The 23,839-nt window shown below is 32.1% G+C and overlaps 1 protein-coding gene across 1 annotated transcript; it reads right to left on the bottom strand.

Annotated features, from left to right (window-relative positions):
• Positions 1–13,801: 13,801 nt before the first annotated feature.
• Positions 13,802–16,988, bottom strand: LOC120067950 (protein transport protein sec23-1). Its single transcript, XM_039019598.1, has 2 exons — positions 15,882–16,988; positions 13,802–15,681 (listed from the first exon to the last, which is right to left on the bottom strand). The coding sequence occupies exons 1-2, from the start codon at positions 16,575–16,577 to the stop codon at positions 14,026–14,028; spliced, it is 2,352 nt and encodes a 783-aa protein (XP_038875526.1). The 5' UTR covers positions 16,578–16,988; the 3' UTR covers positions 13,802–14,025.
• Positions 16,989–23,839: the final 6,851 nt, after the last annotated feature.

Raw genomic sequence — 23,839 nt, 5'->3', positions numbered from 1 at the left:
AGTTTTTTCAACTATATGCTACCTTATTATGGACGACTAATGACTTTCCTGCATACGGTGAATTATTTGGGTGGAGTACAAAAGGTTATCAAGCATGTCCAATATGCAAAGAAGATAATTCGTCCTTCGGGATAAGAGGAAAAATATCATTTATGAAACATCGACTTTATCTTCCAGAGAATCATAGTTGGCATCAAAGTAGACAACATGATGGAAAAGTTGAACGTAGACCTCTACCAATCGTAATGAATGGAGAAGAGATCTTACAACAAATAAATATGCTAAACTTTTCTGTACTTAGCAAACATCCATCGAAGCAAGATGAAAAAAGAAAACGAATTCTAAACTGGACTAAAAAAAGTATTTTTTTTCCAAATTCCATATTGGTCCAGACTATTGTTATGACATAAATTGGATGTAATGCATATTAAAAAAAATATGCGATAATTTGGTGGGCACATTATTAAATATTGAAGGAAAGACAAAGGATACAACGAACGCTTGATTAGACTTACAAGATTTGAAGATAAGAAAGGACCTACACTTGATACAGGTTGATAACAGATTTGTAAAACCACACGCAACATACTCATTAACAAATGGTGAATGCATTTCATTTTGTAAGTATTTGAAATCAGTGAAATTTCCTGATGGATTCGTATCTAACATAACACGATGTGTGAATGACAAAGATGGAAAAATATCAGGGCTGAAAACACTCGACTGTCATATGTTGCTTCACAGACTACTCCTTATTGGTATTCGAGCATACCTACCGAATAACGTATCCACTGCTATTGTTGAGTTGTATACATTCTTTTGCGACTTGTGTGCAAAGACAATATGTGTAAGTGATTTGAACAGATTACAAGCAAACATCATAGTCATACTTTGTAAGTTGGAGAAAATATTCCCACCTACCTTTTTCGATGTAATGGTACACATTGCAGTTCATCTACCATATGAAACAAAAGTGGTGGGTTTAGTTAGTTACAGTTGGATGTATCCTATTGAAAGAATTCTATGAACATTAAAACAATTTGTACAGAACAAAGCATGTCCTGGGGGGTCTATAGTGGAAGCATATGCAATGAATGAATCATGGAACTTCTGCTCGCGATATCTAAGTGGGATTGAAATGAGATTCAATAGAGATGAACGAAATGATGATAATTCCCGATCATGAGATATTTGGTGAATTTGAATTATTTAGGCAGAGGGTACGACCATTAGGGGCGTTAACTTTACGGACGCTATCAGTGGAGGAAAAGCGTATTGCTCATTGGTACATTCTTAACAATTGTAAAGAAATAACTGACTATCACAAGTACGTTTCAAACTTTTTCCTTTTCTATAAATTCTAGGGTAACTCCTTTGATATAACATTTAAATGATCAATTTTGTGACAACATTTAAGGTTAATTCGTCATGAAGCTCAAAGTGCCTCTAATTTATATATATAAAATGTCAACGCAAATTTCCCGATTGGTTCAAATCCCAGGTATACATAGTCATTTTGTAGGCAACAGTTGAAAGATGATTCATTTTTTGTAGTCATTTTTAAAGTATAATTAATTATCAGGTTCTACAACGGCGCGAGAGAGAAGATATCTCCGATGATTTCTTTTCACTTGCAATGGGACCTTTGTCTGAGGTACACTCTTACAATGGATGCATTGTTAATGGGGTACGATTTCATATTGTAGAGCATGATAATCATCGATCTACACAAAATAGTGGAGTCCTAGTGGCCGGGGAGATCAGTGAGAATGCAAGTGTGGATAACAATTTCTACGGTGTTGTAGACGAAGTATTAGATTTCCAATATGCGAACAGAAGACGCGTTTTCTTGTTGAAGTGTAGATGGTTTAACACAGAAAACAACAAAAGTAATAGGACACATGTGGATTTAGGATACAGATCGATCAATACATCACACTTTTGGTATGTCGATGAGCCCTTCATCTTTGCTATCCAAGCACAACAAGTCTTTTACATTGATGACATCAAATATGGTAGCAATTAAAAAGTTGTTCAAGTAGTTCAAAATAAATGAATATGGGATGTACCAGAAGTGGATGATGTTGAAAACGCACAACTAGATTTACTAAAAATTGTTGGTGGAGTCCAAGTGGATGAAACCATTGAGGAGGTTACTTTATGCAGAGTTGACGTTGATCCTACAGTTATGGAAAGACCAATTATTGTACATGGCGATCATGACTTCATAAACAATGATGAAGAACAATTATCTCACAATAACAGTTCAAGTGCTGATGAATAATTTGAATTAGATTATAATGATGAGTAATGATGTATCTACTCAATTTTCTTTTTCTCTAGGTTACACGTATTTATTGTTAATTTAATATTGTTTTGTCTTTTTTGTGTTGTATAGATACGATGTCAATCCCTAATAGGCAACAGGAGGCTAATGAAGAATTCCAGGAGATGTATCTAGGCAACACGGTATCTTCTGTGGATGATACTTTAGGTTAGTATATTTTGAAATATATTTTGTTAACTAAAATACATCATAAACTGTTTTAAATTTGTTATTCCTTAGATAGTAGCTTAGCATCCACTCAAAGGAAATGTGAGCATTCGTGGAACATCGTTTGAGTTTTATGTGTGTTGGTCCTTGTTTACTCGTTTTGTATGTTTTTTATGTTCAGGAGGTTCCATGTTTGTCGTGGGGGGTGGGTAGAGTTTCATTACACCCGTTCTTGTTGTTGAATTTGAAGTTCTTGTGTGTTTATGAATATTTACGAAGTTTAATATGTTGTTGGGGGGGGGGGGGGGGTTGAGATTGGGTTAAACCATTTTGGGGACAAAGTTTGAGTTTTATGTGTGTTGGTTCTTGTTTACTCGTTTTGTGTGTTTTTTATGTTCGGAAGGTTTCATGTTTGTTGTGGGGGGTGGGTAGAGTTTTATTACACCCGTCTTGTCCTTGAACTTGGAGTTCTTGTGTGTCTATGAATGTTTACGAAGTTCTAATGTGTTGGGGGTGGGTTGAGATTGGCTTAAACCATTTTGGAGACAAAGTTTGAGTTTTATGTGTGTTGGTCATTGTTTACTCGTTTTGTGTGTTTTTTATGTTCGGGAGGTTCCATGTTTATCATGGGGGATTGGTAGAGTTTCATTACACCCGTTTTGTCCTTGAACTTAGAGTTCTTGTGTGTTTATGAATGTTTACGAAGTTCTAATGTGTTATTGGGGGTGGGTTGAGATTGGCTTAAACCATTTTGGGGACAAAGTTTGAGTTTTATATGTGTTGGTCATTGTTTACTCGTTTTGTGTGTTTTTTATGTTTGGGAGGTTCCATGTTTGTCATGGGGGGTGAGTAGAGTTTCATTACACCCGTATTGAAGTTTGAACATGTTGTGGATGTTTACCGATATGAAATTTGAATGTTTTTGTTTTATTGTAGAATGTTGTTCGGAGATGAGCTGGGACAATTGTTGAAGATGTTGTGTTCCAGACGTGTTCTAGACGTTATTTTCATTTTATTTCTTCTATGTGTTTGTGATATGAATGTTTATGAACTTCTAGTATTGACTTTGTTTGGATAATGTAATTTTTTATTTACTTATTATAATATGGACTTCATTTTTGTTGTTTAATTATATGAATCTTTATTTGGTTTATTATGTTTTACAGGTTATTCAGATCAAATTTTAAAAAATTACAAACGATAAATTAAAAATATTCGATAGACAATTTTTAACTAATTAATGTACTCCCCACGCATATATTACTACGTCAGGAGTTCTTGTAACTCTTACGCATTAAATAAAACCGTCAAGAGTTACGGAACTCCTGACGCATGGAACAACCGTCGGGAGTTAGTCAGGGAACTCCCGACGCCCTATATGTGCATCGGGAGTTCCCCGACTAACTTTCGACGCCGTTTTAAAGTGCGTTGGGAGTTCCTCTCTCGACAGGTTTCTCCCAACCAAACTCCCGATGACCTTTTATTCGTCGGGAGAGGCTCTCCCGACACGTTTTCCACACTTTTTCGACGAATTGTGACGTCGGGAGAAGTCAAATTTCTTGTAGTGCGGTCTTACCCCTGAAATGGGATACTTATTGAGCCAATGCTGTTGAGTCAACCTTTACCCATGCAAATCTAGGGATAATCCCAAATAAACAGGAATTCATAGTTAGCTCAAGATTAAGGTCAAGTTACCTAGGTCATCACTTTGAAATAGTCAGTCTTAAACAGTAAATAGTGTTATAAAGTAAGAGTGACTTAATTCTTGGTCTGATCTTATGCAAACTCATTACATAGGACGCCCTCACTCCTATGTCAATACTGAACCAATCAAGATCACTTCGTTTGTAGCACTTTACAAAAGATTGTAACAACTACAAAGTGAGTCGCATCCAATAGTGTTACCAGAATAAGACATCTAACCTTATTCGTGTACTATAGATCATTTTGACTATTTACTCGATCCTGATCCACTCTTATGTCTCCACAATCCAAAAGTCAGGGAAGGCTGAATGCTTGAGGTTTGAAACTCTTATATCGTTTACCAGATGGCAGCTCAACCGTGTAGACGAAGCTCTAAGAACTAAACGATAGTTCAGTTATGTAAATGATAGGACGAAGCGCTAGACGATCGTGTAGACGACAGTTGACTGGAGCTAAACGATCGTGTAGATGATAGCTGAAGAGCTAAACGATCGTATAGAAGATTGGACACAGAGCTAAATGATCGAGTACACGATACGATAGGAACTACACGATCGTGTAAAAGATACTTTAGTAAATGCTAAACAATCGTAGAGTTAGAAAGAAAGAACACAGGAGTTTAAGTGGTTTGGCCAAAGACCTATGTCCACTGTGCAAATCAGGAGGGTCTCTTTTATTACTTCTTCTTCAAAATTATTATAGAACGAATGTTTTGTTGTCTCTCGTTTTCTTATTCTCTCTTACATTCATCTCATATTCATTTTTCTTTTATATACAGGCACAATGGTCAACGATGAACTCTAGTGGTTATGACACATAACAGAAAGATGTCGACAATGGTTCAACTGCCTACAACAATGTTCTTCTTGTTTTTGAGTCTTTCTGTGACAGATGTTTAAGAATTAATTAATAAAGAAAAAGAACATTGGAATAAAGTATTAACATAAATTATTAATGTTGTTGAAAATCTTGCTAAAAATAATTGAGCATTTTGAGGAAATAATAAAAAAATTATCAAGAAAGTAATGAAAAAATTTTAAGCTTAATTGAAATAATTGTCAAATTTGATCCAATAATGTAAGAACATGTTCATTATATTCAAAATAAAAAAAATCACTTTCATTATCTTGGACATAATATAAAAAATAAACTCATATAACGATTAGGACTTGAAATAAAAAATATAATTATTTAAAAAATTAAAGAAGCAAAATATTTTTCGGTTATATTAGATTGTACTCCTGATGTAAGTTATCAAGAACAAATGTCTCTTATATTGAGGTGCGTCGATATTTCAACAAGTCTAATAAAAATAGAAAATTATTTTTAGAATATTTAAAAGTTGAAGATTACTACTGGAAGTTGTTTATTTAATGTGTTTATAAACACAATTAAGGATCTTAAACTTGATACATCGAATATAAGAGGACAAGGATATGATAATGGATCTAATATGAAAAGAAAACAACAAGGTGTACAAAAAAAAAAAATAATAGAAATAAATCTTGGAGCATTTTATACACTTTATAGTTGCCATAATCTCTATCTATAGTACTTTCTGACATGGCTAGCTCATGTTATAGAGCTATGCTATTTTTTGGAGTTGTAGAACGTATTTATTCTTTATTTTTTTCATCTATAGAACTGTGGAAACTTTTGTTAGATCATATAACCAACTTAATTATCAAACCATTGTCACAAACACGATGGGGAAGTCGAATTAAAAGTGTTAAAGCAATCAGATTTCAAGTGCCTCAAATCAGGAACACTTTATTAAAATTAGGAGAAACAAGTGAAGATCCTAAAGTGAAAAATGATGCTAATTGTTTAACTACTTATGCATTTGAAAATTTTGAATTCTTATTAGGCATGACTATATGGTATGATATCTTATTTGTTGTAAATTCTGTAAGTCTTACAACATATAGATAAGCATATTGATGTTGCTTTAGATCACTTAAAAGGTTTAATTTCATTTTTATAAAAATATAGAGAAAATGGATTCACAAACGCTATGATTTCAGCTAAAGAAATTGCAAATGATATGGAAATACAATCAATATTTTGTGAAAAAAGAATGATTTAAAGAAAAAAAGATCAATTCACAGACGCTATGATTTCAGCTAAAGAAATTGCGAATATATGGAAATACAAACATGATCATCTGAAGATTCTTTTAGAATTGATTATTTTTACTACATCATAAATCAAACATTTTCTTCTCTTAAAAATAGATTTGAACAATTTCAAGTATATGAAAATATTTTTAACTTCTTATTTGATATGAAAATTTAAAGTCAATAAATGATGATAATTTGAAAAGATATTGTATTAATCTTGAAAATACATTAAAACATCATACCTTTTTTGGCATTAATGATTTAGATTTATCTTATGAGTTAAAAATATTAAGAAAAGCCTTGCAAAATGAAATTGATTGTCCTATTAAAATATTCCTATGGTTGGCTTTAGCCTTGACCTTGACTGAGGCCAAGACCGAACACATAATTTCGATTTTGACATGAACTAACTCTCTCTTGTAGGTCCATTTTTGGTCCAATACTTAATATTTTCTTGACTTCGTTACTTTTATTCTTATTTTATGCTGATTATATGCCTCATTCCAAAATCACCCATAACATTAACCATAAATTTAACCTATATTATTAAATTCATTTTTTATGTTTTAATATGAAAAATGTCTTAAACTCGTTTTCACTACCTTATAAATATCCAGCCATTTTTTTATGTTAAGAGTACAAGAATGTTTCATAAGTCATACCACAACACACAAGAGTTTTCTTTCTTTCGTTTATTTTCCTCAATCATGAGAGGACAAATTTGACAATTGAGATAAGAGATCAACGTTATTTAGTTCTTGATGATTTTTTTCTTTTCTTTTTCCTCAAAGTTGAAAATAATGGTTAATCAAATTGATTGAATATTGATTGATTTGAACGATAGTACTCCATTGCATTTAGTGGTTTTTGGGTAGGCATGCATTTGAATCATTTTTCAAATAATTGATCTTGACCATTTTTCCAATAATAATTTTCTTTGTTATCGAAGGCATTTTTCAGTAAAACAATCGTGGGATTAGGAGATAAAACCTCTCATTTTTAGAAAAACATATCACGTCAATTACCGTTTAGCTAAACTTACTTTATTTTTATCGAATTATTGATTTCTTTTAATTTTGAATTTGAATAGATGAATATTTTTATCATTCATAAATAATTAATTTATTGAATTTTATAGTTTCCACCCACCTTTCTAATTTTTCATATGGCTAAAATATAAAAAGCTTAAATTATAAGTTTAATTTCATTGTTTATATTTATTTTGTCTTTATTAATATTATTATTGAAATGTTGACAAATTCAACCCATTCCTGAGCTTTTAAAAATATCTAATATATCTATTTTTTTTAATAAGTCTTTGAACTTTAATTTTGTAACTAATAAGTTCTTAATAATTAAATTCAAATTTTTAAATAATTAATTGCACAATTGGATATATTTTGAATCTATGTCTAGTATATTCATAAATTAAAAACAAAAAACAAAAGTTCGAGGATTAATTTTGTAGTTATGAAGTACAGACATAGATATGGCTACACGATACGATATGATCAGATACGACGATTTGCCAATTTCTAAAAAACTAAAATACGGATACGTCTAAGGATGCATCATTTTTTTAATATATATATTTCTAAAAAATGAGGATACTGATACGTTTGAAAATATTTTTTTTCTTTAAAAAAATCTAGGATATAGATAAATTTAGCATAGAAGTTAATAACAATAGCATAAAATAAAATACAAACACTGAAATACAATACAAAAAAAGTAACATCTAAGATGTTGAAGTACAATAACTAATAAAATGCAATAGAAAAGTGACTCATATTTCAAAAAAGAAAGAAGAAGAATATTAGAGAGAGAAGTATGAAGATAAACGAAGAACTTATTCTTGAAGATATTCAAATGGTTTATATTTTGGTGGACTTTGTGAGGACTCAAATGTTAAGATGGAGATTAGATGATTCTAGTCTAGGGTTTGGTCCCTTTTTTTTTTCTTTTAGTTTCAGACTCGAGTAGTGAGTTTTTTAAACAGGTTGCCTAATTTTAGATTGGGAAAGATTAAATTAGTTACTTGTCTTTTTTCTTTAAAAAAAATGTACGCATATAAATAGATATGTCAAATCGCGTGATACTGATTATTTGCCTCACATGAAGTATATGTGCTTCATAGTTTTGAAAGTTGGACTAAATAGATACAAGTTTCAAAGTCTAGAGATTAAACTTGTAATTTAACTTTAAAAGGAATTACCCTAATGGACCGAAATTGGTGTTAGGGACAATGGACCTCCACATGTCACAATGATATGATATAACCCTCATGACTTTACTTTTGGAACCACCCCAAAAGGCCTCATACTATTACAGATAGTTATCCTCTCTTATAAACTCATGATCATCCCTTTATTTAATCGATGTAGGACTTTGATCGTATTTCCACCCAACAATTGGGACTTGAAGTAGGTGTAGCGATGGCTTGTAATAATTTCACAATGTTTGGGTCTCCAATTTTCATCTCAGATCACCAGCGCTACACATTTTCAAATAATTATTTTCATTTAGAATTTATACTTCCAAGATAATTTTGAAACATTTATGAAAGTGACTTTTTGTTTTTCAAAAGTGACTTTTTTCCTTTCAAAATCTTACCAAGTGGACTATTTTCGTTTACGATTTCTACTCAAAGGTTGTTATGAAACATTTATGAAAGTGTTCAAGGTTAATATTACAATTTTAGAAAGAATTAGTATTTTTTAAACAAATGATAAAGTTTAAAGGTAGTTTTTTTTTTTTTTTTTTTTAAAAAAAAAAATTTAGTTTTCTCGTATTGCACCATTTAACTCAAAAGAAAAAAGAAATGCATAACATAACTTAATTTGAATCTTCAATCTTATGCAAATTAAGTTATGCTCATATTGACTTATTTAGTTATTTAAATACGATTATTGTATGCAATTAAGAAATTGACCCAAATGACATAGATATGAACATTAATATTTATAATATTTCATTTGGAAAAAATTGATATTTATGAACAAAAAAATAAAGTAAAAAAGGTTGATATAGTTAGTGTATGTTGGAATTTGAAATTAAAATTAAAGAAACAAATTGGAATCATGAATGACAAAGAATAATTGATTTTATGAGAATTGAAATTGAGAGTTTGAAAGGAAAAGAAGAGAGTTTAAAGTTGACTTTAATTTCTTCCTGTTCAATCTGCAATGGCATCTGATTCTTGTTTTAGGGGCTTTACTTTACATTTATTCACATGTTTCTTGTTGACCCATCATCATTTATATACAAAAATTAGAGAAATTAGAAAGTAGGAATATATATATATATATTTTATAAGTATGGTTTGATCTTTTACCAAGTCTTATAATTGACATCAAGAAACAACAAAGTTAGGAAAATAATCAGATTCGGCCGAATGTAGCAACTTAGAACCAAAATGAGCCTAGATAAGGGGGCTAGCTTGGGCAAGCATGCTCGATCTCAACCTCAACCAATCTAACAAAGTACCTAAGGGACATGTCCTAACTCAATAGATCATCCTAGAACTAAAGTGGGCCTAAAGGGAAGGTGCTCGGCCTTAGTGACCCTAGCAAAATGTCAAATGGGGCACGTCCTTCACATGTCCCATCCCAATAAATTAAAGGATAATCCCAATGCAACTCTAAAACTCTATAAGGAAAACCTATGTCATTTACACCTATGAATACAACATGATAGCTCCAGCGAGGAGTAAGTTTATTCTAATACTCAAACTCTCAACTTACTATACTTATACCCTTTCTTAAGTATCGGAGCATGTGTGGTAAACACCATATGATTGTATAGATTTTTTCGTCTTGCAAGTTAAGTTCTTCCCTGAATTAAAATTTATCATTTTTATCACATGAAAGTTTGATGAGTTTTTCCCTATCCAAATTTTGACTTCAACAAATATAAGATAGTTAAAAAGTTGCATGCTTAATTATTAATTATTTATAGAAAAGATTATATGTGAAACAAAAATGTATAAAAGAGCCCTTACAAGTTTTCAAAAAATAGCTAAATTCTAAATTTAGTCGAACTTTGAGATTTGTGTATCCATCATCTTTAAATTTTTTATTTCTAGTCTCTAAATTTTTAATGTTTTAAAATAAAAATCATGGACGATCTACTCAATACAAAATTAAAAGTTTAGGATTAAATTATTAAATATAATATTCAAATTTATATATAATGACCAATTAATTTTAAAAAGTTAAAAAATTTTCAAGTACCTATCATACATGAAATTGAAAGTTCATAAACTAAACTTATAATTTATAAAACATATATATATATATATTTAGATACTTCAACGAAAAAAAATATATATATATATATATTTAGAAAAAGTAGCATGTATGTTTCGTCATTTTCTTCCTCAATTTCCATTTTGATTTTAAGCATTTTTTCCCTTTTGATTCCAACCCATCTCAAATTAACTCACATTTAAGGTGAGTATTATGTTAACCTTGAACAACAACTGACTTACACAATTTTCATCGAGATCGTGCTGAATTTACTTTCAAGATTAGTAGTCTTCCACAACGTCATTCTAATATTATCAATGAATAACATATATTTTATGTTAAGCTATGCAACACTTTTTGACTTGTAAGAATGATATGTGAAAGGTTGAAATTTGATGGAAATGAAACTAAAATTTAGGCACATTTACCCAACCGTAATAAAGAATGGCATTTCATTGATGAATGAATTGTAATAGGCCAAACATAATTTTATTGCTTTCGATTTCATTTACTTAGAATTAAGAATCTGTCACATTTTACTATTACCGTTATCATTACCATTAATGTTTGACTGGCAATGGTAACGTAACGGTAAAAATAACAATAAAGGTAACAATAAATATGAGAAATTAATAATTTTTATACTGTTATAATAACAATATCTGTAATGATAATGATAACGATATCGTAACAAGGTAGCGGGTCCTATGTAATTTTCAACTGTAATCAAATTGAACTTTTTTTATTCTTTAATCAGATTATATGATTTGATTATAAATTTTAAGATAGGTCTCACATCTCATTACGATTATAAAAAATAGTTAAACAACAATAAAAATAATCAATTGATGTCCGTTTTTCATATTACTTTTCAACTGATTTAAACATGTTCTTAATTCAAATTGATGTATACGAAGAAGCAGGTCGCACAAAAAGCATCTCATTTCATTATATTGAATGTAAAGTTGAAAAATGAATAGCGTCCACGTAAGTGAGTTTGATTGCCTACGCATTCGCTTTTGAGCTTCACAAGGCATAGGATTCCACGTCCTCACTTCTACACCCCTCACTACATTTATTCTTTCACATGGTCGAACTATTTTAAATTCATCCAATTACCTTTTTTTCTTTTTTTCTTTTTAATTTGAGGACAAGAATTATAAATACATAAAGATCCAACTTCTAATTTCAAAAGATAGAATTCGATCATTTCATCTCAATTAGCTTAGGCTATTTTGCTAGATTGGTCCATTTTTCTAATATTTATTTCAATCGATGAGCATCTACATTTAATTAGGTGCAGAATGATAGGGTGTGGAAATTGAGTTTTTCCTGCGAAATTAACCAATTAAATGGACGATTTTTGTGGACAATTACCTATCTAATTTTAATTTTTTAAATAATTTATTTTTTTAATTAAGCTTAAAAAACAAACTCGAGCCTAGAAATTTTGGACAGAGAATCATCATCTTTCCACCCAATCCATCTCATGAACTCCTTAGTGTAAGATATGAAAAAAAAAATAGAAACAAAGAAAATGTTAGTCTTACCATTCTAAATTAATAAACTAACTAGTTTCTACTTTTTAGCAGTAAATCATTTTTTGTGTTCAATAATTAGAGAGCGAGGAATCGAATGAATGAAGCACCTTATCCATTAAGATATGCTCAATTAATAAGGATTTATTTGGTAGGTAATTTGAAAATAGAAATTTAGAAACAAATAATTCAATGAAAAGAAAATTATAGTTCATGTTTTTAGATATATATTTGGTAGCATATGAATTTAAATTTTAATTTAAACAAAATTTTGAAATGTGTTTGATGATATATTTATAAGCTATACGACTAATTAATTTATGGACTTGTTTTATGTTAAATAAATTTATAATTATTATTATGCAATATCATATAATATATAATANCAAATTAATTAATTTATGAACGTGTTTTATGGTAAAATTTTTATATGATTATTATTTTGTAATATCATATTATATAATATATTATATTTTAATTTCGTAAAAATAATTGAGTTTATAACCTGAAATATTATATTTATTAAAGTTTTTATTTTTTTAGTATAATTCTACATTTTAAAATATCAAATCCAAAATTTGGATATACTGAAAACACAAAAATGTTACTTTTAAGATTCCTATTAAAAACATATTCATTTAACTATGTAAATTTGAAAACATAAAATAGAATCTGAATTGTCTACCAAACCGTTCCTAACATATTGTGGATGATGATTTTAACGATATGAATGAAATATTAGAGAGAGATGTTTGAATCAAGTAAATAGCAGCAGATTTCAGCTTTTCATTTTCTCTCCTTTCCCTATTTTCCAGAATTATATAACAATTATTTTTATTATGTTGTAGAATTTAAAAGAAAAACGAAGTTATTTAAGTAGCACTTAATAATGTAAAAAAGAAACTAAAATAGCTGTAAATAACTGAGAATGCATAAATTAATTCCCTTATAAAAGTTTAGAATTTTCAGTCATAAAATCATTCATTTATGATTTCAATCACTCACCCTATAAATTTAGAGTATAAACTCAGTCTTTTTGTGTTTCATTTGATCGATTGTATGAATATATGAAATAACACATCAAAAAATAAAATAAAATAAGCCTCATCAGGTAATTATTTATCTATAAGCATCACTTGATTTCTATATTTTGTTAGACTATCTTTTATGAGTTTTTCAAAATCAAAACTAAATTTTAAAAACAAGAAAAATATAGCTTTTCAAACTTTCGTTTAAATAGGAAATATGAAAATAATAAGAAATTGTTAGAAAACAAACATAGTTTTCAAAAGTTAAGGGGACATTTGGGACAAGAAATTGTTATTATAGTACTAAATTATGATGGTTAGGTTATAATAATTTATATTTAAGTTGTAGATTATTTTAGTTTGAGTTATAATGATATGTGTTTGAGGTGTAAAATATTTTAGTTTGAGGAGGAAATAGTAAATCCTATAACAAATAATAAAAAAATGTCAAATGTAAAATTCTAAAAATGGTAATAAATAATAAATACTATAATAAATAGAGTTTTGAAATAATGTTGACTCTTGGCTAATTAGGGATTACAAAATAGAATGTGACCTAACAAAAGCCTTGATCTCTTAAAGTTTGTTTTCTATAAGAAACTCCCTGAAGTTTTTACTCACTAATCAACAAGACAAGCATTGTATTGTATGTAACTTACACCCTTCCAACTCCATTGAAAAAAAATTCTCACCAGGCTCTTTAGCTGAATAATGGCTGAAACTCATCTGGTATGGAGTAGGATAAGAAACCAGTTATTTACATTTCATCAACTATGAAGAAAATGGGTAAAATACAACCCTCAATCAACACAAAAGCATAGCTCCTTTGTACTTTTTCTCAACAGTGTATAAAGTAACAACATCCTTCTAACAAACTACTAATGCCACCCTTCTTCAGCCCTGCACTGCCAGAATTTGTAGGTGTTCTATAAAAACCTCCAAGCTTAAATCATCTGTAAAGATTATGTCTGATCCCTCCTTGTAAGTTGAGTTCTGCGTAACAGACGGGTTTAACTTAGCAAGAAGAAACCGTGCTTGGCTACTATGTTGGTCACACTTTATAAGCTTAGGGACTGGAATACGTTCGGCGATCAATTGTTCAGCATCAAGCTCTGGGGCCTCTAGTAGCTTCCTCAAGTTTTCGAGATTCGGGTCCTTATCGTAACCAAGCTTCCTCCACTGAGAAATCTTGGAACCATAATGAATAACAACATAGAAGTAGGAGTCAAATAACAAAATCACATCTGGGGAAATGGATCGAATATCTAGGAGTACAGGAACAGGAGGTCCATCAAAAGAGTAGAGGAAAAGGGTAGGTTGAATCATGATAAGTGAACCAATGACTCCCTCTCGGTTTAACATTAATCGGTAGAAAGCAGTTTCATCAGGACAACTGTTGAAGACATCAATAAACTGGGACCGTCTTAAGTAGTACATAAATTGAGGGTACAAGGAGAAGTTGGATGATAAACGGAAAGTCGAAGGATCCTCTTGTATATAGTCACCAAACTTCGAGGCAAACCGGATCAATGTGTCATCAAGCCATCTGATAACATCCCGAGCATAACACGTTTCTGCTCGATGAATAGCAAGCCTAGCCATCACCGAAGCTGCTGCTTCTTGATCAAACCCAGCCTTGATTTCTGGTGAATGATTTGCAACCCATCTCCTAGCGGCAGTGGTCACTCTTTTCCGGACCGCCAGGTTTCCTTTTCTGTATTTTGTTATAAACTGAATGAAGAAAGCGGATCCAGGTTGAACTTTCTGCACCTCACTCACTTGGAAGAAAAAGGAAATGCAGGTTTTACTGGACAGTGTATTCAGCTTCCAAATGTAAGTACCACCTTCACCAATTTCGTTGTCACTCACCGAACTGTTAGTTCTACGAAGAGATATACATGGTCCAAGGGCACCACAAATTTTTACATCTTTTGAGGTTACTAACTCGATAGTTGCATCAAAATACATGTTCAGATCACCATCTTTGTCTCGGCTAAAAATATGCCGCAAGCACTTTTTGAATTGATTCGATTCAAATGATTCTCCTAACATCATGAATCCACCAGAGTTTTCAACAGGGACTTTTAGCTCCGCTGCTCCAACTTGATCAAGAGAGCAGGCAAAAAGATCGAGAACGATAGATCCATTACACAACCTCTGTGACATTTCCTTATAGAAACTACTAGATTTTCGAAAGTAAGGAGCCTGACCATTAAGAATGTCTCCGTGAGTTCTGATAGAGTAAGAGAGATCCGAATTGACAACAATCCCCGGACCTACAGTTGCAGGACCAGAGGTGAAAACCATGACACGAGAACCAGAATTCGCTCGGCATCCTTCAAGAAGTGCAACCGCAGCTGATATTGCAGCACCGGTAGCCCTCTGAGGTCGATGGCCAGGTATGTTATGTGAAGTCTTCATCTCTTCAATTGCAGTGGTGATGTTGAACTCACAATCAGATATTGGCAATAAAAATCCCTGTGCTGGAACAACCGGTGTCTTTCCCAGCTGCAACTGCTTCATCCCATAAATCCCCAACAATTGTTGGGTCTGAGGGGTTCAAAATCAAAGCAAGGTATCAAAACAATGTCCCTCAAACTCCAAAAACAATTGAACATCTCTTAAACCTCACTAACTAAACATAGTAACTCTACATTAGAAGATGGTGTCTACATTGTGCAGTAAATAGTATCAGATACTCAAAAAGATAGAAGAAAAAAGCAGAGATTAGATTCAAACATTCAAAATACCTGAAGTGACGAAAGCTCACGTTCCCCGGGAAAGAGGACGACCCTTGAGCACTCAGAAAATTTAAGGTCATAAACATGAACCATTGAATCAAAAGAAATCAAGCCCACTAAAGCATTCTCCGGCAGATGTTCCACAACGAGTAATAACTCATTTTTAAGTGCTTGAAGCTCCTTCTCTACATTACAATTATCAATAACGAACACGAAAGCCGGTCCATTTCCACGGGAATCTCCAGCCGGCAACGATGAAGAAGGTGATGCTGAAAGAGAAGAAGAGGAATGATTTCTCGCCCAATTACGGCTCATATTCACATTGGAGCCAGAATTCGCAACAGGGCTCTCGATCTTTCTACCGGGCGCATACTCCACCGTACTGTAAGTCGGAAAAAGCTCAGCGGGAAGATTAGTCTCACCAATATCAGCATAAGAACGAGGGAAAGAATTCTTCTGGTAGCAAAAGGAGCAGAACCAAATGCGAGATGTGTATTCAACACGAGCATAGGGGTTCAAAACAGCACCGCATTTAAGACACAGGAGAGGCTCATAAGAAAGTGTAGGGAGTTCGACGGATTGCATCAATGGCGTACACATAACACTGAGAGGGATTAGGAGAGCCAACGATTCAGCTTTGGAAACCGGCCACGAGTTCCATGACCATCGGAGGCCTTCGATCGCCTCCAGTTCGACAAAATCCATAGGAAAATCGACGTCTCAAGCAAGCCCTCCCTGTCGATTACATGGAAAAGCTCCGAAATGAAAGAAACCCTAATTTGGCATCAGAAACTGTAGTGGGAAGCACATGCTGTTAAATTAATGGCGGAATTCTAACAAATGGAGAAACTCAATCGCTTTTGCGCTGGAAAACAAAAAGTAAAAGAGAAAGGGGTTGAAGATGGTTGTGGGAGAGACTGTTTAGTTCTCGGGAAAGTAGAGAGAAAATGGTGATACAGTGAAGGAAAACCCTAGGGTTAGGGTTTGGGATTGTGATCGCCGGGAAATGAAACGAAATTTGATCGGAAAATTTTTATTTTGCGGAAGAACACTTCTCAATTTTATTGTAGACGGATTGTTCGCAAATTCCAGTTCTTCGTCTTCCCCATTGTTTCTTCTTTGATTTGGTGCGGGAAGGAGTACCGATAAAGAATGGTGATCCAAGGCATCCAATAGTATACTGCCACGTCGGAGTTATCTTTGTACTTTAATGAAGTTACCTTTTCCTTACAATATCTAAAAAATGGTAAAAATATATTTTTCGTCCGGAGAATTCATTTCTATTCGGTCTTTATATTTCAAAAAATTAATTTTTGAATTGGTTTCAAAATTCAGAAGTTGTAATTTTACCTTTTTGACATTTGAGTTTTATTTGAATATGGTCTCTCAATTTAAAAAATTTTTAATCTTAATTTTTCGTTAAATACTCATTTTCAAATATTATATATTTTAATAATGAGATGAAAATCCAACTCTTAATTAGAATATCTAAAAAGATTTAGATTTTTAATTTCAGCATCATTGCTAAAGTATATAAGTATTGAAAGTCCTAATTTTGCATCAAATAAGTTATTCAATTTTTACATTATATAAAAAATATTAATTAATGGTTAAGGACACACAATACACAATATTTAAAATTTCATAGTTTTATTAGTTAGTGTTTTAAAATTAAAAAACTTATAAGCCACAACTTAAAGAATCTAGGGATCGAGTTGGTAAATACCAAATTTTTATTTTGAATAGTAACCATCTATATTTTTTAATTTTTAATTACAGTTCGAATGTCTTACACAATAATTTTTTTTTCTCATTGTAAAGTATATTTTTCTAAGCCTGAACTTGGATTAATTAACCTACATTCCAATTAGAGATTTGATTTCTATTTAATCGTACTAAAAAGTAAAAGGTATATAATTTTTAAAGAAAAAAAAATCTTTTGGTACAATAATTAGTATTAAATTGTATTGTCTTAAATAAAATTTAACGAATGATGATAAAATTATAGATTTAAATTTTCACGTTAAAATTAGTATACTTCAACTCACAGTGTACTTACAAAAAAAAAAATTAAATTTTTACCAAACAAAACTATTTATACAAGTTGGGTGTTCTAATTTTTACTGCAAAATTATTTGAGTGCATATAAAATAAAAGTATTATATTTAAATACTAACTTATTTAGAACATTTATGTTACCTGTTATGAACATCTCAAATTTTTTGGAGGTTTTTTTCCTCGTTGAAGCAAAATGATATCAAGACTATCCCATGGATAGGGATAGGCTCAAACTTCCAGTTTTCTTTTCTAAAAGAATCTCAAATTTTAAACTAGACTAAATATCTCATCAGTTGAAAATATTGAAATAAGTATCGTGAAACTTAATTTTTTATATAAATTATTTGTTGAGAATTGTCCAAGACAAGTCCAAACTAAAAGGATATCGAAAAAAGAGCATAGAAGGGTATATGTCCTTGAAGGGAAATGTCAGTACCTCGAAGTTTGGACCAACAGGTCGAGTTGGTAAATATATGTCAATCACGAAATAAATGAGTCGATGCCAGATTGATACCATGCAACCACTAGCATCAGAAATATCCCTAACATTACTCACCATCACCTGCAACTGTGGGCATGTGTTAGATGACAAACTTATAAATAGCCCCATTGAAACCACCTCACGAAGAGGGTAAATAATCTCAAAAGAAGAGAGTCGACCTTAAGTGCTTAGCTGAATTTATTCACTCCCTATACTAATTTAAGCATCAAAGTGTAGTAGGCTCAGCACCACACCAGTGTGAAGATCTTTTACATAAGTCAACTCCGATTAGATCAAGACCAAACTAAAGGCAGGTAAGCTGTAGATCGATGACACTAGGCATTTGTAGAGCAACTCAATGTGAACGAGATCCGAGTCCAACAAGATTAAATAACACAATATATGTATCTGCCCACTTCTAACATTATTGAATGCAAGTTCAACATCTCACTCTCATAAACACTTTTTGTAGTACAACAATTGTGGTGATTAAATATTAAGTCTTCAACCTTAAAGAATGGAGTACATACAAATGATTATTGGATTGTAACATCACTTTAGCACCCAACTACTTAATCCATACATTTGAAATATATTTTGTAACTTCTCACTCATAAATATTATGATTATTTAAAATATCTATCTCACGAATATTTTAGTGGTCTAAAACCATTAGTCTTTAATAATTTCTTGAAAAAGTAGTATATAAAAGGTTAGAGCCATAACTCAACTGACATAGTACTCGTACTATTGGTTTGAGATTCGATTCGCTCACCCCACATTTTAATTACAATATCTTTGCAAAATAGAAAAAAAAAATCGAATTACGAAAATCTCTCTACACTTATCTCGAGAAACTGATAAGGTGGCCCAAACGTCAGCCCATATGGCAAAGGCTTCTATTTTTATGGCCCAATAATCGGTTGGGTTGGGCCTAACATAAGCCCATCAATGATCTGGAAAAAATGGGCAATAAAGTTATATTTACAACTCCTTTCTTCAAATTAAAAGAATTATGAAAATATATATAAAGAGAGAAGGAGATATTTGAACTCTTCAGCTTAGAAAAAAAGTGATAGGTAATAGATGTCTTATGTATCGTATTAACTTTGGCTTAATATATTCTCATCTTTTAGTTCTATTTTTAATAGAATTGAGAAAATAAGAATCTTGATAGAATTTTTAATTAAAAGGGGACAATTAGCATTTAAAAAAATGACATAAGGAGAAAAAAAAGGAAGAATTGTGTTTGGAAGTTTTTTTTTTTTATATAAAAAATAAACTCTTTATATTTTAGAATAATAGTTAGGATTAAAAAACATTAATTGAAAGTTTGACTCTTTTTGGTCAAAGATTATTTATGAGATTGAATCTGAGTCAAATATTCCAATTGTTCCCTTCCTGTAACTTACCCTTCAATATTTGTTATTGTATTGAAAAGAACTTCCCATCCTATCTAAATATATATATACACACATTTCTTTTAAAATGAATTACAGTTAGAAATATGTACTGATATATAAAAAGAATATAATTAACAACTCTTCATTCAATATAGTGAATATTACTTGCCTATAATGCGTGCATCAAAGTTTAATACAGTGATGAGATTTTTTTTTTTTTTTTTTTTTTTTTTTTTTAAAATAATGCTTTAAGTATCGACAGATTTAGGATAGTGAAATCGTGTACCCGGTACACGATTTCCATATGGCATACTCGTATACCGGGTACACGAGTTCATTTAATCAAGCGAACCCGGTACACGAGTTCGCTTATAAATTTTTTTTGTTTAAAGTCTAAAAAAAATTTTGGAATTGGGAAGCCCTTAGATTCTTATGATTTATGTTTGTATTATTTAGAAGAATGAGTTTTAGAAGGTTTGCATAATTTACAAGCTTGAAATTTGTAAATATTCGAATGTACAAATCTTTGAGATGAGTTTTGAATACTTTTGTACTTCTATTATTTCAAATTACCAGTTTAAGTAAAGCACAAAATTATATTTGGCTTACAAAACTAAAATTCATGAATGAAAAATTTGTAAAATTCATGAATGAAAAATTTGTAATCCAATGTTCTAATTTATGTGTTGGACAAACAATGCTAAAATTAGTATAACTCAACTGACATAAAATCGTACTTTTGACTCTGTTGATGCCAAATTTGTATAACTTTTTTTAATTGTTAAACTTAATTCTTTCATTATTAAACTTAATTATAGAGTAGGCGTTAGGAAAATCAACAAAACCTGAACTTTTCTAAAAAAACTACATGTTTTCTTTCTAACGCATGCAAGCTCTAAATCAAAACTCCTTTCGGAATTCTCAAAACCTTTTCAAAATTTTGTTTCTCTTTTAGCAATGAGGATTTAGCTCATCTCCAAATTTGGGGATGAGAAAAATCCAAGTTAAGACGCATTAAATGAGTACATCAAAAAGAAAGGGAACAAAATAGAAAAAAAAATGTTAAACGCAACTCCTCTATCATTTCTCTAAAAGAAAAACCTCAAAGTGGCATGAGTTAAAATTGGAAAAGGCACTTAGCCGTAGTTGGACGCTTGCATGACACCCATGGGGGAAAACCAAAACGAAGTTAAGTCTCCTAGACCAATACGTCCCATAAAACTCCTCTATCTAGTCTAAAGAAGTTGTATCTTGAAACGCATGAATATTAGATATGAGTTTAGTTGTGAAGGGTTCTCACCTGTAGTTGGATGCTCGCATGACACCTGTGGGGGCAAGCCAAAACGAAAGGGGATACCTGGAACAACGCATGGGTAATTGAAAATTCATATATATTTTTTTTCTTTTTATCCAACATCTATTTTAAAAAGCATCTAACGCATTGCTTGTTTTGGAAAAAAGGGGAAAGTTCTGAGAAACAAAAGGAGTCGTTGATGAAAGGCTTGTTGCATCTGAAACTAAACATTATTCCTTTTAGAAAAGAGTCAATCTGCGTTATATTTTCCAAACTCTTGTCTCAAGCTTATAATTGAATATGATGAGAGGCGAATTCTGCACATTAAAGACAAGGGAGATAACAAAGAATTATTTATGGAATGCTTGAGGACAAGCATTGTTCAAATTTGGGGGTGGTGATAACTTTAGAAATACAAGTTATTTTGGCTTTTAAGTTGGAACAACTAAGATTTTTAATAATAAATTCTCTTCATTTTTAGAACAAACGCATGGAATTACTCAAACATTAGAAAACTCATGTAAAAGAATGTTTATTACTAAAATACTGCGGCACTAACTCATTATATTGTAGGATTTCAACAAAAGGTTAATGCTAATGCATGATTAAGAAGTGTCGCAGGAAAAGTTCTAATGCATGGGCCATGCGTCGGAGGGATTCAACGCAAAGAAGATTAATTGATTCAGGCTGTTTGTGTCAAATCACCACTTGCAAGCATAGGCACCTGTAGTAGGCGACGTCTGAAAAGCTTCTGAGTGTCAGGCGGCTGACCAGGGTATGGACTTTAATGCTGCCCATCACCAAGCTGGAGATGACCAATGCCTATAAATAGATGAAATCCCTCAAGAGTTCAAAGTTTAGAAAATTCAAGTTCTCACTCTCAGTATTAGCATAGTCGTAGTTTAGATCTTTAGAAGTTGTGCTGTGGTGCCAAGAAGAGCAGAACGGAAGAGAACCATCATCACTGTCGGTCAAGGAGCGGAGAAAGCCGAGCTTGAGAGAGACATTTCATCCAATTTCTATACAAGTGATTGTACACAACTAGAATTGAGCCAAAAAGATACAAGAGATTGTACTATGTGGCTTGACTCAGTTCCTTTCATCTCATTTATCGCTTTCGTACTTTCATCTGATTAAATATTGCTTTTGTAAAGACAATCTGCTTCTTTATAAAATTAATATATTTGATCCATCACACTTTGCCATTATTTATTTCTTGTTTATGTTTGATCAATCTATACTTCATGCAAAATTTCATTTCAAATGCCTAAGCCAACTTGATCAACTGGTAAAAGCATCTTTAGCTTAGACTATTCGAGAGAATAAATAAGTCCGCATTAAGTAGAACGCCTAGTACATCTAGAGATAGACTTACTGGTGTTTATTTCATCCTGTGTTTGACACATGCATCCTAGAGATAGGTTTTGTATATTATTCACATTGAGAAGTGTTGAATAAAGTCTAACGCATAAAAGATAAACAAATCATCTCATTCATCACATTTTAGTTCGTGTACACTCATCTTAGATCGATGCATACCACTTGCACTAAAATCTATTTCCACACGACCCATCATTCTCTACTCAACTCGTTTGTATCTTCTTACACAAGCACAACACCTCAGTGTAAATAACACATTCCTTCATACATTTAGGAAATCCCTACAACAGCTACGACGCAAGGTCTGCGTTAGCTTAACCTGAATCCCTGAGTTCGACCCTAGACTTACCAATAACCTAAATTGGATTTATACTTGGGTCTGATTTGGGAAAACTTGAACGTTAATAGTGGAGTGTCAAGCGTTCTATTGTACATCTCTAACGCGTCAACGCGTTACGAATACATAAACGCACTAAAGCATCAACGCATCATTTATACTTAGAACTTATTTTTCCAATTTATTTTATACAATACACTCCTAGCACGAATCACGATAGCAACGAACAAGTTTTTGGCGTCGTTGCCGGGGATTCAGAAACAAAACTAACAAAAAATTTTGCTTGTATTTTTTGTAGGAACACTTTAGTCGAGGGAGTATTACGAGCTGAGCCTAAGCTGTTAACATTTATGAGCAGTGAGAGCACTCCTGAACTTATATACGACCCCGAGATTGAAAGAACCTTCCGACGTAGAAACCGATCTAATCGTCGTCGAAGGTTAAGGTAACAACTTCTCAGACAACAGAACAAGAAACAAGTAATGGCGGACGAACAGGCAACTCAGAACTTAGCTCAACAACTAGCTCATGCTGCGCAAAATCCGATCCTAATGGCGAACAGTAGCATGCGTCCCATGAGGGAGTATGCGTCCCCTGTATTGTATGATTTCTCACCAGGAATCATATACCCAACGCTAGATGGGACGAGGTTCGAGATGAAATCTGTAATGATTCAAATGCTCCAAATTGCTGGACCATTTGAGGGTGGTCATGGAGAAGATCCTCACGCCCACATGAAACGTTTCCTGGAAATGTGTAACTCATTTGTGATTCGTGGAATCACCCCAGAAGCGATCAGGCTATCTTTGTTCACCTATTCTTTGCGTGATAAAGCAAAACAATGGGTAAGCTCATTGGAGCCTGGTGAAATCACAACCTGGGACAAGTTGGTGGAGAAATTTATGCAAAAATACTTCCCACCCACCACCAACGCAATGAGGCGTCGAGAGATTATGAACTTTGAGCAAGAAGAAGCTGAAACCTTAAGCGCCGCATGGGAGCATTTTAAGAGAT

This window comes from Benincasa hispida, chromosome 12 (genome assembly GCF_009727055.1).
Source record: "Benincasa hispida cultivar B227 chromosome 12, ASM972705v1, whole genome shotgun sequence".
Lineage (NCBI taxonomy): Eukaryota > Viridiplantae > Streptophyta > Magnoliopsida > Cucurbitales > Cucurbitaceae > Benincasa > Benincasa hispida.
Note: the sequence above shows the minus strand (reverse complement) of the source record. Positions and strands in the feature narration are given on the sequence as shown.

Bases quoted from the DNA above. Each gene is read 5' to 3' on its own strand.
- LOC120067950 (XM_039019598.1), bottom strand. From the start codon at position 16,577: ATGGATTTTGTCGAACTGGAGGCGATCGAAGGCCTCCGATGGTCATGG. The intron at 15,682-15,881 runs GTATTTTGAATG...TGAACCCCTCAG, and splicing joins GTGAGCTTTCGTCACTTCAG to ACCCAACAATTGTTGGGGAT.